The 17,055-nt window shown below is 43.6% G+C and overlaps 1 protein-coding gene across 1 annotated transcript; it reads left to right on the top strand.

Moving 5' to 3' along the window:
* Positions 1–12,478: 12,478 nt before the first annotated feature.
* Positions 12,479–12,962, top strand: LOC130862279 (NADH dehydrogenase [ubiquinone] iron-sulfur protein 5-like). The gene has a single exon (XM_057751821.1). The coding sequence runs from the start codon at positions 12,542–12,544 to the stop codon at positions 12,860–12,862; it is 321 nt and encodes a 106-aa protein (XP_057607804.1). The 5' UTR covers positions 12,479–12,541; the 3' UTR covers positions 12,863–12,962.
* Positions 12,963–17,055: the final 4,093 nt, after the last annotated feature.

Genomic DNA, 17,055 nt, shown 5'->3' with positions numbered 1-17,055 from the left:
ACTCCAACCCCACCCACATCCCTTCCCAGCTTCATGCCCTTTCTGTGTTTTATAACCAACTGAGTCCAGACAGTGCTTGCCACAGGAACTGGGTCGTCCACTGTACACGAACAACCTACCAGGGACCACAGCTCCATCAACTGTGACTTTTCAGCTAGGGGTAGGAGCTCATCAGCCCTTGCCCCTGAAGAGTTTTTTTTTTCTTTTTTTTAACTTCTTGGGCATTTTTTTTCCTTTGGAGGTGACTGTTTAACATCATCATTAAAGCAGACAGACTTCGAGGAGACTCGACAGTTGTCTACTCAAAACATTTTCAGGTGCTGAAGTTTTATTCGCTGTGGCTTTTACCACACAGTCACTAAATTCACTGGTCATAAAACTTTAAAGCATAGCATTTTTCTTTCAAACTTCCAAAATCTGCATACATGAAGTAGAAGGTGAACTTATGTTTATCAGCTTTGGGATAGAAGTCTTCAGCTTATCAAGTTGCCTCTCTAACACCTTCTGAATTTGAACAAATCACTGAACGTACTTTTTCAAGCTGCCAAGACCTCACCAGGTCTTGGGTGTTTGTGTGACACATTGACGATAATAGCCTGTCTGTGACTTGTCAGCCTGTTAGGCAGGAATACCTTTCCCATGATTAGAGCCAGCTTTGCCCATTATTTCACTACATACATTTTCTCTGTCATTAACCTTTTCCTCTTTGCCTTTGAGTATTACAGAATCATAGATTTTTTTAAATTTCATTTAGTGGTATTTATAAGGTTGTTAATGTATTCCTTCTTCCCGTCTCTGTGTATAACTGAATATATTTTTTAAATCTATCTTTCAGTCAGCTATCCTTTACCTGATGCAATTTGTTATGGGGGATTTCCATGAATTTTTTTTATCAGACTTATTGATACCTTCATTACCAAGATTGGTGCTTGGTTCTATTACAAAAATCTTCTTTTTCCTGAGATTTTCATTAAAATCCTTCTCATTGAGTTCTTTAAAATAAAATCACCTCTTGCTGGATAGAGGTGGTACATGGCTTTAGTCCCAGGACTTGTGAGGTAGAGGCCGGTGGATCTTTATGAGTTCGAGGCCAGCCTGTTCTAGAAGAGCAAGTTCCAGGACAGGCTCCAAAGCTACAGAGAAACCCTATCTTGGAAAAAGAATCACATCTAGGTATTTTTTAAATCTTAATTTTTATTTTTAATTGCATGTGTCCATGCATCTCTGTAAGTTTGTGTGTGTGCAGTGATAAATGAAACTTACTGCATTTGCCCACAGAGGCTAAAAGAAGGTGTCAGATCACCTAGAGCTGGAGTTAGAAGCAGCTGTGAGCCACTCAGAATGGGTGCTGGGAACTGAACTCAGGTCCTCTTTATGAGCAGTAGTTGTTCATAATGACTGGTCCATCTTTCCAGCTCTCCCTTTAGGATTTCATCCATGTTTACATCTTTATTATTATTATTATTAAATTTTTTCATTTATTTTATATTCTGACCTTAGTTTTCTCTCCATCTTCTCCTTCCAATCCCTCCCAATCCCTCCAACCTGCAATCTATTCTTCCTCTGTTTATGTTCAGAAAGGGGCAGGTCTCCCATGGGTGTCAACAAAGCATGGCATATCAAGTTGATGTGGAACCAAGCTCCTTCTTTTAACCCAGAATGAGGAATAGGTTGCTGTAAGTCAGTCAAAGCTCTAGGGTAGCCCTGCTACCACCACTAGGAGTCCCACAAGCAGATCAAGATACACAACTATCACACATATGTAGAGGCCTAAGTAGGTCCCATGCAGCTCTCTAGCTGTCAGTCCAGAGTCTGTGAGCTCCTAGGAGCCCAGGCTAGTTGTTTCTGTAGGTTCCCTTGTGGTGACCTTGAATCCCCCTGGCTTGTACAATCCTTCCTCCATCTCTTCAACAGGATTCCCCGAGCTCAGTCCAGTGCTTGGCTGTGGATCTCTGCATCTGTTTCCATCAATCACTGAATGAAAGCTCCCTGATGACAATTGGGGTAGTTACCAATCTGATTTCAAGAGATGACTGGTTCAAGCTACCTATCCAGTATTGCTAGGAGTCTTAACTGGGGTCATGTTAGTTGTAGGAATTTTCCTTGTACTAGGTTTCTATCCGACCCCAAGTACACCCCATCAAGACATCTCTTTCATTTCTCTCTGTCTCACTCCCAACCCAATACCTCATGTTTCCATCCCTGCCAGCCCCCAGTCTCCCCAGGAGATCCTTTTATTTCCTCTTCCCAGAGAAATTTATGGGTCTCCATCCCTCTCTGGGCCCTCCTTGTTACCTAGCCTCTCTAGGGCTGTGGATTGCAGCATGGTTATCTTTTATAGCTAATATCCACTTATGAGTGAGCACATACCATGTTTATCTTTCTGGGTCTAGGTTACCTCATTCAGGATGATTTTTCTATTTGCCTCCACATTTCCTGATGTCACTGTTTTTAACAGCTGAGTAATACTCCATTGCTTCAATGTACCACATTTTCTTTATCCATTCTTTGGTTGTTTCCAGGTTCAGTCTACTGTGAATAACACTGCTATCACCATAGTTGAGCAGGTGTCCTTGTGGAATGATTGAATATCCTTTGGGTATATGCCCAAGAGTGGCATTGCTAGATCTTGAAGTAGATTGATATCCAATTTCTGAAAAACCACCATATTGATTTCCAAAGTGGCCATACAAGTTTACCCTTGCACCAGCAATAGAGGAGTGTTCCCCTTGCTCCACATCCTCTCCAGCATGAGCTGTCACTTGTATTTTTGATCATAACCATTCTAACAGGTATAAGATGGAATATCAAAGTTGCTTTGATTTGCATTTTCCTGACGGCTAAGGATGCTGAACAATCCTTTAAGTGTCTCTCTCCTATTTGAGATTCTTCTGTTGAGAATTCTCTGGATCTGTACGCCATTTTTAATTGTATTATTTTTACTACTTTAGGATCTGTGGCTAAACAGTTGCTTTGTTCTTTTGAAGGTGTCATTTCCCTAACCTCATTTTTTTCTACTTTTTATGTTCCTACATTATGAGTTTAGCATGTGTGGATTTGTATGTCCCGCATTTATGAGGTGGTTTTTATTAAGTAGCTTTCACTTGGAAAGTTGTCTTAGGTGCCAGTTTGTCACCTGATGTTGGCATGATAGTTTAATTTCCCAGTAGTTTCTTTGGTTGTGGCAAATGAATTTGGGCACACAATCTGTCATCGCCGAGCTGAAGAGACCTGCCTACTCTGCTATCAAAAGTGGGGACATTGCAACAGTTCAAGCAAGTTTGGTGCAGACGCCTATGGGCATATGGGAGCTCATGGTTGACCATTTCCATGGTAGAAATGAGTGCTCCTTCAGGCCACTAAAGCCTCTTTGGACATTGTTGGTACTGGTGATGCTAGGGTACCCCTGGCAACCCCAGGGTCAGTTAAAAGCCTCACACACTTGTCTTCTTGACCAGACAGTGGTAGTGGCTCTGATTCTATACCATAAGAGATACAAATGTCAGGAACTGAAGCACTACTTTGTGACACATCCAGTCCTAGTTGTCATTGTCATGAGTGTTCAAACAGGGTGGCCAACAGAATCATGTACATGGATGACAGCAGTAATGGTGACATGTTTTTCTTTAGTGTCAATATATATCCTGGAGTGGGGCTATCACTGGAGCCAGAGTCTTTCTCCTCAAGATTCTTAGGTGTAGTATGTGACCAGGATCAACATAACATTCAGAGAAAAATGGTTGATCAGGTCCTGGCAGCTGACTTCTGTGAGTAGAAAAGCTTGCCTCCCCGCTCATCAGTTTCAGGCATCTGAGTACAGCACAGGGGGAGTGGCAGGATGCTGGAATGCCTCTTTAAGTCCTGGTACTGTCGCCAAGGCTTACCATGTCCTTATTATCAAATGGGTACCACTCCAATATTCATTTCCCTTTGTGTCATATAACCTGTTCCCTACAGTACAGGAAACCCAGCATATTCAGGCCATAGTTGGACCAAGGTAGATTCCTAAGGCAACTATCATCCAAGTCAGTCAAGTAGAGTGTGCCAACCACAGAACTAGAGGTCTCCAATGCCCAGGGCAGTCTACTCTCACCAGATAGCTGATTTCTCAATGACTCCTAACTACAGTACCCTGGTGTTCATAGGAAAGTGATATGGGATCTTTTTGCCAAAGTAGAGCTTCTGTACATATTTCATGTATCCACGAGTCCAGCCAGCCTCTGACGACTGTCAATTCTTTAAGTAGCCAAGGTTCCAGAACCCATGCCTATAGAACATGCAGGGACACTATTGCATCTCTGTGTATGTGCACGCGCGTGTGTGCGCACACACACATGTATATAAGGCAGAGGTCCATACCAGATATGGTCCTCAATTATTTTTCATTTTATTTTTTGGAGAAGGGTCTCTCACTGAAACAGGAGTTGACTGATTGCCTAGACCATCTGGCCAGTGAGCCCTGGAGTCCTCCTACCTCTGGCTCCCCAATACCACAATACCTGGCTTTTACTTATGTGGGTCCTGGGAACTGAATTCAGATTGTCATCATTGTGCAACAAATGCTTCACCAACTGAGCTGTCTCTCCAGCCCTCTTTGTCACTGTTGACCTTGCAAAAAGAAGACTTCTCTGCCTCAAGTTCTGGTTCAAAGATGGTAGATGCTGGAGTAATTTCCCTCTGTGTACTGTTGTCTTGGGTCTCTGAAGCTCACAGAGATTCAAATGCATTGTCTGGGATTTCCTGTGTCCTAGTAGCTAGATATTGCCACTTTGGTTCTTATCCATGAAGAAGGTTGCAATGAGTGCTCACTGTCTCCATTCCACCATGACCTTGGGTCCATCCATTGCTGATGGTCCTTCTTATTCTCCTGAGGGTTGACTGGAACTAACTTTTCCAGTATTTGCTTCAGTCTTATTACCCAGTAGCCCTTCAACACTGCTGAACTGAGTCAGGGGCAGAGTTATGGACTGGAGTGTGGGCTGAGGTTGCCTGGCCCCAACTCCACTCTGACATAGGTTTCCATGTGGTTTCTTCTGGAAGATTTCTCATGGGGTACAGCTTTCGACTGTACAAGACAACCCAGTATTGGATAAATCAGTGTTTTCAAATCCACTTTGATGTTCAAGTGTCTAACACTTCCCTATCACTCAGTAGCACTGTTCCTGCTCTCTGCATCAGATAAGGACATGATGTTGTGACCGTATTTCATCTTTCTGAACTCTACATGATAGTTATCACATGACTCTGCCTTTTTTGTTGTTATTTGTTTGTTTGTTTAGAAACTCAAACTAAGAATATTTGTGTGTGTGTGAGTGAGTGTGAGATAGATAGATGGAGAGAGAGAAGGAAGAGAGAGAGGGAGAGAGAGAGAAAGAGAGAGATATTGTTACTCATGAACGAGGCTGCTGGGCTTCTCTGCTTGGATCCTCAGCAGCAAACACTTTCTAGTTTATTATTTTCTTCAATAACATGTGTCTTGTGTTCCAGATGAGGACATGCAGAGTGCTGGGAGGTCATGGCTTCCAATTATCTGCTAGGGTTTTGTTTTGTTTTGTTTTCTAGCTGCTGTGTCATGAACTTGGCTCACATGGAGGCTGACTTCAATAAAACCCCTGGATCTTTTCACAGGACTCCTGCCAAGCCACAGCTCCTCCTTCAATATTTGTGGGACTGATAGTTTCAAAAATAACATTCACATTTTCTTATATAGTAAAAGCAATGCCTAACAGTTGCAGGGTTTCAAAGATACAGTCAAGTAAGTACTTCCTTTTACCTGAAAAATATTTTCATTACTTTATTAAAAATTTTATACAGTATATTCTGATAGTCACTCCCCCAAATCTCTCCCAGATTCACCCCCATCTTCCTATCTACCCAACTTCATGTTATTTATCTCTCTTTTTAAAAAGTCCACCAACTCCAATTTGTGTTGACCAACTGTTCTTGGGTGTGGGGCTTACCCCAGGGTGACAGAATTTAAGATGATTGACTTCCAGCTTGGTCTTCCCTAGACATTGTAGGCGTCAGAAGAGCAAGTAATGCTCAGATTCCAGCAGAACCCAGACCCATGTGATAAAAAGCTAAAGTGACAGTAGGGAGATGGGACACCAGGACAGGAGTGATGGTTGCTATCTAAGGGTGGCCAGTCATTATACAGCTCCTGATTATTTAATAGCTCTAACTGAGACCTCCCCTTCAAAAGAAACTGTCCTAACTTTTTTTAGAAAAAGAACTACAATGAAGAATTTTATGAAGAACCCCCCACCCTCCACTGAAGACTGGCCTCAAATTTCTTGTGGTCAAAGGACTCACACTTGGAACTTGGTGGGTCTTCCCGGTGACTGTCCTTCTTTACTTCTTTCTCCTCTATGCCTCTCAGAAAAAGGTGTTCAGGGTATCTGAATTATGTAACACCTGGTTGTGACTTGTGATCCACTGGCACTAGATGTCATTACACAGCTAATTTTGCCTGCTGGTTCCCCCCATCCCTCTTCTCCTCTCAACCCCCTTCTTTCCTGCTCACTTACAGCATTCTCAATTCCAACACAGAAGAAACTGTGCTGGCTGAGATCTCTTCCTTTTACATGCTATCCCTCCAAACCCAGCACTCCCAGCAAGATCTCATCCAAAATTGTCCTCCCTTCGCCTCACTCCCTGCTCAGCTTTTGTGTCAGGATGACTCATGATGAAATCCACCCTTACACGTTACCAGTTATGCAACCCCGTGGAAAATTGCTTTGACCCCTGTGACATTTATTTTCCACAGCTATCATACTGAAAGCCATAATGCTTCCTTGAAAAATAGATTAGATTAAAAAAAATTATACGAAGCATCTTAGGAATTTGCAGCTACGTGATGGTGTCATCAGTTTGTGCTTACACTTGTTCTCTACGATGTGATGAGAACATAGAAGTCAAGTAAATATGTTGGTTAAATGTGGAAAAGCTAAAGAGCAAAAAAATGGAAAAAGTGAAAGGGATAAGTAGATAGGACTCGAGCACTCCAAAAGGCGGAGATGCAGAGAACCAGTCCTACCTGAGACAGGAAGGATAAGGGCTACCCGAGTAACCCCCTTTCCCTGCCTTATTCCAGGGCTGTTGGCATCAAAATGAGACTCTGCTCAGAGTGGTATCGGTTTTGGTAATTAATTATTAAAAAGCTTGTGTACTCCAATTTTTTAAATATGTGAGAAACAGAATTCTCAACTCAGCCTTCTTGGAAATGTTTTTTCTCTTAGAAAATTCCCCTCGGGTTTTCTAGCCACTGACCTATTCCTGAGCAAGTAGGGCCAGCCAGGGTCAGCCTTTGGGAAGGTGCTTACTTGGCCCTTCCCACATGAAGTTCTGCCAAGCTCTCCTGCCAGGAGATGCCACAGCATCCGCGAGGGTGTTGTATGGAACCAGTGTATATTTTTGAGCAAATGGACTAAAAAAAATTGTTCAATGTATAGAACTTAAAATGCCCTTCCTAGGTTGGTCTGATGGCTCAGTGGTTAAAACACTTCCCTTGCAAGCTTAGTGGCTCCTCTTCAATATCCGGAACTCACAGAAAGAGTCAAGAAGAGAACTGGTTCCCCAGAGGTAGCTCAGTAGATAAAGGTACCTGTCACCGAGCCTGGTGACCTGAGTTTGAACCCAACATGGTAGAAGAGAATCAGCTCTTACAAGTTGTCCTCTGACCTTTACATACATGCCATGGTTCCCATGATACCAGCAATTAAAATAATAAATATAATTTTTTAAAAATTAAATGTTATCTGGGTGGTGGTGGTGAGTTTGAGGTTAGCTATATCTTCAGAATGAATTCTAGGATAGCCAGGAAAACCAGAAGGAGGAGGAGGAGGAGGAGGAGGAGGAGGAGGAGGAGGAGGAGGAGGAGGAGGAGGAGAAGAAGAAGAAGAAGAAGAAGAAGAAGAAGAAGAAGAAGAAGAAGAAGAAGAAGAAGAAGAAGAAGAAGAAGGAAAGAGCTTCCAGTTGACTCCCCGTACATTCTGCCACTGAGTACACATTTGAACCTGAGCTGAAGGCAGTAGAAGGATTACTATGTTTTGTTTATACCAATTATGATTTGTCTCTTAAAGAGAGAAGAAAAAGTCTCCCTTTCTTGTACATCCTACATCAGAACATGAGGGGCCCAATCTGGGGAAAAGAGATGTTTGTTGAGCATGTCTAATCATGGCTGCTTCATTTCCTGGCAGTGGCTGTGCACCAACCAGTGTCCTAGCCTTTACGAATCTCAAACACACATCTCTGTCCCATAAATACTTGTTATTCTCTAAAGGGAACACCCCCATTATGGGGAGCAGCGAGCCTCACAAGAACCAGGAAGTAAATGAAAGTCACAAGTCTCAGGGAGTAAATGAAACTTACAAGGCTCAGGGAATAAATGAAAGTCACAATTCTCAGAAACCTTCGGAAACTTCCAAAATTCTCAAGAACCTCCCTTAAGGTTGGCTAACCGGTAACAGGTGTTGGAGGGGAGACTCTCAGAGAGGCCCAGCTTCCCTCAGACTGTGAGGAGAAGTCCAGGAATGACTAAATGCAGCTGCTGTCAGTCATTTCCCGTTGGGGAAGGGGGTTGGTGATACTGATGCCTTTGCATCACCGATGGTTCTGTGAGTAATACCTCATCTATATTCCTATAACTAACTCCAGTAACTCCATGCTTCTGTGAGTAATACCGCATCTATATTCCTATGAGTAACTCCAGTAACTCCCCAACTACATCATCCAGGAGGGCTGGGTGGAGAACAGTGAATATGATCAAAGCACATTGCACAAAATCCTCAAAGAATTAATCAAATATTGTATACATTTAAAAACTAATAGTTTAATTCTTTTGCATGCCTTACTCAAATGCCACCAATGTTTCCACAGATGACTCCTTTGTTATAGAACCAAATTTAGGCTAGAACAGTGATCTTCCTCAGTTTGTGCAGCATTTTGTATTAAAATACTTTCTTTCTATTCTAGAGAGAGAAGCTGAGGGAGTGAAGGCATTTGCTGCCAAGCCCCTGGACCTGAGTTTGACCCCTGGGATCCACATGATAGAAAGAAAAATTGACTCCCACAAGTTTTCCTCTGACCTTCACATGCAACCTGTAACATGTGTATCAACACACACACATATGAACACACATGCATAGAAATTAAACCACAAAATAAATGTAATAAAAATTAGCAAAAAGATCTCTCATTACTTTTAATGACAAAATGTGGGATGAAGGGAACCCAGTGTATAGTTTCTTGTAGGAGTGATCATCCCTAACTAGCTGCCATGAACAGCCTCCTGCTATGTGATCCAGCTTATGTTACTAGTAGTTCGTATATATCATCCTGTTTGGCCCTTAAAAAAACTCAGTGACTATCCTGTTTGTTGTTGTTGTTGTTGTTGTTTATATGAAGTTGATTATTGTTCTTTCAAGGTCTGTGCCTTATCCTCGCTGGATGGGGGGTGGGGTGGGAGGATTGTGGAGGAGGGAATGGGAGGAGGGGAGGGAGTAGGAACTTGGATTGGTGTGTATAATGAAAAAAGATAGTTTGTTTTCTTTTAAAAAAATAAAAATAGGGAAAGAAAGAAAGGAAAAAAGAAAGAAAGGAAAAAAGAAAGAAAGAAAGAAAGAAAGAAAGAAAGAAAGAAAGAAAGAAAGAAGAAAAGAAAACTCGGTGAGGTAGGTACTATTGTTCCCAGTCACATTTCATACACAGGGAATGAAGGCAGAGTGTGCTTTGCTGCTTAACTAGTAGGGGCCATAATCAAAGAGCAAGAGAGATTATTATTGTATATTGTATTACTGTATATTGTATTATATTGTATTATTGCATACCATTACTGTGATAAGATACTTGACATAAGCAAATAAAGGAAAGGTTCAGTTCAGGCTACAGTTACAAGAGAATCCTGTCCCTCGTGGCAGAGGAGGAAGGCCTGAGCAAGAGGCCTGTTGGCCATGCTGTGTCAACAGCCCAGAAGTAGAGGGAGACGGATGCTGGAGCTCAGCCTACTCTCTCTCTTTACCTCAGTGCAGGGTTCTAGCCCAGGGAGCCTTGCCACCCACATGTTGTGTGGATTTTCTCACCTCCCTTCATTTAATCATGATAATTCCACATAGGCACATGGAGAGCCTTGTCTCTATGGTGACTACAGATTCTGTCAGATTGGTGATCAATATTAACCATCATATGTATTATATGTAAATATAACGTTTTACAATAAGCTACAGAAGGGCTATTTGGCAGTTTCCTTCTGTGCTTATTTTCATGGTTGTTTTCAGGAATCCTGGCCTTTCGTGTACCCAAGGATGACCTAGAACTGATTTTTCTGCCTCCAAATCCCTAGCGGTGCCATCATAAGTGTGTACTGCCACGCCCAAATCTGTTTTTTGTTTTTTTTTTAAATGAGTGTTATGGTGAGAGGAGAGAGTGAGGTTGTGGTTTATACTTTTGGGGGCTGTGGTCTTTTCATGCAACCATGGTGAGCTGAGGAGTGGTGGCAGGGAGGGGCTGTATGACTTTGACTAGAACATGACTGCAGATGCTCCTACCTAGACTCAAGACTCAAGCTCCCTTCCTGCCTCACCTACTAGAGTGACATCTCCAAGCCCAGGATATCAATGATACAATGATAAATGATAAATGAATGTGATTAACCCCCTCCCCCGCATTGTAAACCTCTGCCCAAGGACTCCAATGCCATTAGAGCAGACGAGGTGAGAGAGAGAGTGACGGCGAACTGGCCGAGCACCTTGGAGGCTCAAGTGACAGGCTGGCTTCTCCCCAACACGGGACGTTCTAAATGTGTCTCAGACACAGTCATCTAAGCTCCAGTTAATTGACAGTGAAGAAAAATAGCAAAATGTCCACCCAACTAGCAAGAAAGGGAACCCCCCAAATGTTTTGAACTTACATTTTTTTTTCTGTTTCCTTTTTCTATCCAGGACCATAGTCCATGAAAACACGTCTCTGAGAATTCCCGCTGAGAGCCTAAGTTCACTGTCAAAGGTTTAGTCTTAGGGTTATTGGGTGCAAACTTTTTGTACAACCAAACACTCATACTTTTTTTAAAAAAAGCAATTCTTGCAATGGGGCCAAGTAGTTAAGAGGTAGATGATGACAGCTTGAAAGAACAGCTCATGCTACTGGTGCATTCTTCTATAATGCACTCGGCAGGCATGCTGAGTCCCTACGTGGATCAGAGCTCTGTCCTCTGCATCTCGAAAGGAAGATGTGAATGTAAATGGCAGCTCCTCTGAAGTCAATATCTACATGCAACACTTTACACTCATTGGTCAGGAGCCATTTAGTAGTCTTATACTAATTCTATGGAGGGTAGAGGGCAATACATGAAAAACAGCAGAGCAGTGATTCAAAATACCCGAGTCTATCACACATACTCATTAGACGTGTCTTTCATGCAACTTTTCTCTCTGTGTGTGTGTGTGTGCATACGCACCCTCCTGCATGTGCATAAGAGGCCAGCTGTGGACATTAGGTGCTGTCCGCTGTCTCTCTCCACCTTATTTTCTTAAGGCAGGTTCTCTCACTGAACCTGGAGCTTGCTGTTTTGGATAGACTGGCTGACCAGTGAGTTTCCACGAGATCCCCCTGTCTCCACCCCATAATGCTAGGGCTATATGTAAGTGCATCCAAGCTGGGGATTAGAACCCAGGCCCCCATAATTGCACAGCAAGAACTCTATCCACTGAGAAATTTCCATAGCCACGCACAGGCCTCCTCTCAAACATACGTCTATGCATTTTAGTCAAATAAATTCGAGTAGTATTAACTCTTGCTTCAGAAATAAGGCAAGAAGTAAGGGGTTGTTCTCTCTCAAGGAAGGGAATATGGCCATACACAAAGTCTTTATGGTACTGGATTTCAGTCTTACACAATGGTTTCTACCAGTGCCTTATAAGACGAATGACACTGTGAACTCAACAGAAGAATGGGAAATTCACCAAGAGGCTCGACAGCCTAGCTTAGTATGACTATTGCAAATTCTGCCTTCTTTTGAGTTCTGAGGGCAAGCCAGTCCCCTGGCATGCCCCCTTAGTGGTAGCCAGAGAGAGTCTCTACCCTGTGTGTGCTTGAGAACAGAACTTCTCTGGTCTTACATACACCCAAATCATAGGGGATCTCATAGATGCTCAGCCTGATTGGGGAAGACTTGATGCATCCAAAAAATTCCTAACCAGTTCCCAGTTACATCCCACCAAGTTCTCCTCCTTGAGAATCACATATCTTCTTAGGGAATAAGAGGGAAGTGTTCCCAGCACCCAGAGTCTGTCCTTGCATTATCTATGGGCTCTGGAGTCTGCCAGATGCAGGCGGTCTTCTGGTGTGTGTGTGTGTGTGTGTGTGTGTGTGTGTGTGTGTGTGTGAGAGAGAGAGAGAGAGAGAGAGAGAGAGAGAGAGAGAGAGAGAGAGAGAGAGAGACAGGGGTTGGCCAAGTCAGATAAAGATAATAAGCAGGGTGTCTCCCCGAAACCGGCTGTCGTGATCTGCGCCCAGGGAGCCTACAAGGGCACTTCTGTGGTGTGCCATGCCTTTCTTTGATGTGCAGAAAAAGCTGGGCATTAGCCTCGATCGCCACTTCGTATTCCAAAGTGTTGAGCAGCCCTTCAAGATTCCCTCCCGATGCCATGCTTTCGAAAAAGAGTGGATAGAGTGTTCACATGGCATCGGTGCTACCCGGGCTAAAAAAGAGTGCAAGATAGAATTTGAAGATTTCGAGGAATGTTATCTTCGGTATAAAACGATGAAGCGCCTGGGTCAAATCAAACGACAGCGGGATACGCTGGTTAAAGAGGGGAAATACACCCCTCCCCCTCACCACAGGGGCCAGGAGGAGCCCAGGCCCTGAGCAGAGCAGGTGGACGCTGCTTTTCATGCTGTTTTCCGCTGGGAGAAAGTCTAATGAAAACTGCTTCATTGAGTACATAAAAATAAAGAATTAGTCAACCTCAAAAAAAAAAAAAAAAAAGATAATAAGCAGCGGTTATATACCACTACTCGACAGGGGCTGGTTTGAGTGAGTTATGGCAAGGTTCTCACTGGGCATCTATAACAAACCTGATTGGTAGGCACTATTGTAGGAAAAACAGTAGTGTGTGTGTGTGTGTGTGCGCGCGCGCGCATGTGTGTGCTCGCGTGTGATCATGCATATGTTGGCAGAGGAACAAGAGCCAAGATACCTGTGTCCCGGATGCTGTCACAGCCCATCTTCCTGCAAAGTCACCATGCTTCCATAATCCCTGTGTTCTAAGTGAGTGGGTCCCAGATTTCCCATGGCCATCCATGTGGCCCAGCTGAAAGCTATTTCAGAGTGTTCTAAATCAGGTTTTGTGCTCTGGCAAAGGAACGGAGCCCTCTTTTCTAATATTACTTCTGTGGGAAAGTGATTTCTGAACTCCAAACAACTCCACTTACAAATACATTTTTGGAATATGACCCACTTATATGCCGAGGACTGCTTGTTCTTTGGAGGTGGGGGAAACTACCCATGTACAGCTGTATTTTGTTTAAAATATATAATGTTCTCGAGATCTGAAGCACTTGCAAGATTTCTCCCAGGAGGAGTTGGCTCTGCAGATTTCAATCCTATGTAGAATTTCAAGATGGAAAGAGACTCTCTGTGGATGCTTTCAAATTGGTCTCATCAATATACCTGAAATGGTCAGGACTGATGAAGGCACTGCATGGAAAACCTTGGCACAGCGTTGTCTTAAACCCAAGTTATTTTCGCTCTCACTGTGTGTGCATGCATTTAGACATGTATATGTATGTTCATATGTGGGCAGGCGCACAGGTATGTGTGTGAGTGATAATACATATATGCTCATACACATGAGGAGAGCAGAGGACACTCTTGACTGTTGGTCCTCAGGTGCTGTCCACCTTGATTTATTTTTTTGGAGACAATATTTCTTATTGGCCTGGAGCTCATCAAGAGACTGGGCATCCCCAACACTGGCTTATAAGCATGTGCTATTGTGCTATTTATCATATCTAGATTTTTTTAAATGTGGGTTTGAGGCTCCATCTTAAGTTCTCAAGCTTTCACAGAAAGTAATTTACTGACTGAGCCATCTCCACATCCTTTCATTAACTTAAGAAAAACATAGAGTCTGAGACTCCATCTCTGAACTGTTCATGGAGTATGCCAGAGATAGAGTTATATAATTTATGTATGCTTTAAAGCTCTCTAGAAAATTGTAATAGAGACCATTTTGAGTCAAGTTCATTCATTTATTTGTTCTTTTATTATATACCAAAGCTGTTTGTGGCATAGGTGTGGGGAGCTGAGGGCAGAAAGACACGAAATCACATGTGTTGTATGACGACATGTGGCACACAGAGCTAAGGGGTTACAGTGGGATTTGGGGGACAGGGGTTACAGAGGCTTCACTGAACGAGCCATGGAGTGGCAATACAGCCATGTTCTAGAGTCAGAGAGCCTGAATTCAAATGACTTACAACCTCAGCACTTCTACCAAATGGTCTAGTCTTTCTATGTCTTAGTGTTGGCAGTAGGAAAGTCGCAACAAGCTGAGTTACTTCCTTGGAGAGCGACTGGGTACAGTAGTAGTGCCGAGGTAGGTAAAGTGCTATACTGAGTCCCTGCCTTGGAGGGCTGTTGTAAAGATGAGCAGGGCAAACACGGGGTCAAGTGCTTAGCTCAGGACCTACTTTGGAATACTGCTATGAAGGTTAGTATTGCTGACACGGGGAAGTGTTTGGAGGAGCGGCTTAAACCTTTAGCATATGATGGGACCTTCTGTTGATCTCATGAACAATAAGCAAGTTCCTAGATCCCTCTCCAAAGTTTGACAGCCAGCTGATAAAGAAGAAGCCAAAGAATTTCCTATTACTGCTTAGGGGATGAAGAAATGGCTCAGGATTCAGCGTGCCGTTTGCTCTTCCAGAGGACCCAGCACCTCATCAGGCAGTTTATAACCAAACACTTATATCTCCTGCTCAGAAGGGCTCTGGCTCCTCTGACCTTTAAGGGTGTGTGCACTCATGCGTACATATTCCACACAAACACACATGCATACGCACAATTAAAGGTGGTAAAACGACACCTCTTTTTAAAAAAGAACAAAGGATGAACTAGGATCAGGGAGAAACTGGAGGAGAGTACCAATGGATAGTGGCACCCAGCGCCATTAAACTTCAGACATCATTTGAAGAAAACCTACAGGAGGACCTGCTATCACCAAAAGCACCTTAGCTCAAAGTTATTGGTCAGAATCATCTATCACTAGCTCCTTCTTGTTCATGCCTGACCAGTTTTGATGGCCCTCAAAGATTGTCCACCTCCTTTAGAAAGCTGCCTATAGCAATGACTCATAGGAACCCGTGACTCCTCAGACATGTCGCCCGGATTCTTATGAGGGACAACCTCACCACGGGACTTGCAGCTCTCTGACCACACCTGGAATCTTTTACTGGCATCTGCACACTTATACTCCCAACCCCCACATGCATCAAGTCTTCATTTGCAGACATTAAGATATACAGTAACATGGTCTGGAGAGATGACTCGGAGACTGAGAGCGTTTGCTGCCCTTGCTTTCCCAACTCTAACTATAGGCGGCTCACAGCCACTTTTTAACTCCAGCTGTGGAGGATGTGACACCTCTGGCCTCTGCTGGCATCTGCTTTCATGTGCATATTGCCCCCACAGACACAAGCTTACGAATAATTAAAAATAAGCCAAATCTTAAAACTATACAATAAAAGTGGAAGACACAATTTGGAGCAACGGACTGAGCTCTTAAGGTCCAAATGAGGAGCAGAAGGAGGGAGAACATGAGCAAGGAAATCAGGACCACGAGGCGTGCACCCACCCACTGTGACAGTGGAACTGATCTATTGGGAGATCTCCAAGGCCAGCTGGACTGGGACTGAATAAGCATGGGTTGAAACTGGACTCTCTGAACATGGCGGACAATGAAGGCTGATGAGAAGCCAAGGACAATGGCACTAGGTTTGGATCCTAATACATGAACTGGCTTTGTGGGAGCTTAGCCTGTTTGGATGCTCACCTTCCTGGACCTAGATAGAAGTGGGAGGACCTTGGTCTTCCTGTAGGGCAGGAAATTTGGACTGCTCTTCAGTATCGAGAGGGAGGGGGAATGGACTGGGGGGAGGAGAAGAGGAGTGGGGATAGGGGGAGGGGAGCGGGGGGAGGGGGCAATATGTGGGAGGAGGGGGAGGGAAATGGGAAACGGGGAGCAGTTGGAAATTTTAATTAAAAAAGAATAAAAAAATGAGAAAAAAAAGTGGAAGACATAATTGGTAAAGGGCAGTTAGAAACAAAACACAATTCACACATCTCTTCGTGTTTTGCAAGTTTTCCCTTTGGGCACACCAGGAATTTTACACACTTCAGCTTAAGAAACAGCAGCTGAACTATGTGTGACTCCTTTTGCGTCCTGTTTCATGAAAGAGGCGCAGAACAATCAGGCTGCTGATCACTGCTTCTGGCTTTGCCATTCTACTGGCATGTTAACTGTACGACTTTCCATGCTCTGGAGTTCATGCTAGAGCCAAGTCAGATCCAGTCTGAGCACCAGTGGCTTTCATCCCCGTGTGCTGAGCATGGGGACACGGCGGAGGCTGGCGCGACTATTTTGGGCATGGCATGAGGTAGCAAATGGAAAAAGAGAAATCAGAGACAGTCAGTTTTCCTCTGCTGTCTGAACAATGATGTAGGTGCCCCATGCCACTGGGACGAGTGAGAGTCCTTTGGAGGCAAAGGGTCTTAACTGCCGCATCAGGAGGCAGGGGAGAGAGGAAGGAGGAAGAGGAAGAAATAGGAAGAAGAGGAGGAGATGGAGAAGGAAGAGGGAGAGAAGAGGGAAGGAATGAAAGAGGAGGTCAGGATGTGGGAAAGTCACAGGAAAGTAGAAAATGCTCTGGCAAGTAGAATTTACAGAGACCCCAACAACTGTGGCTTTTTAATGAAATCAAAAATGACTTCAGTTTTGCATCCGGCTTCTTGCCATGTAGATAAGATTTACTAATGAAGAATGAGTCCTCTGTTCTCCA

This window comes from Chionomys nivalis, chromosome 19 (assembly GCF_950005125.1).
Source record: "Chionomys nivalis chromosome 19, mChiNiv1.1, whole genome shotgun sequence".
NCBI classification, from domain to species: domain Eukaryota; kingdom Metazoa; phylum Chordata; class Mammalia; order Rodentia; family Cricetidae; genus Chionomys; species Chionomys nivalis.
This window is presented reverse-complemented; position numbering and strand designations above follow the sequence as displayed.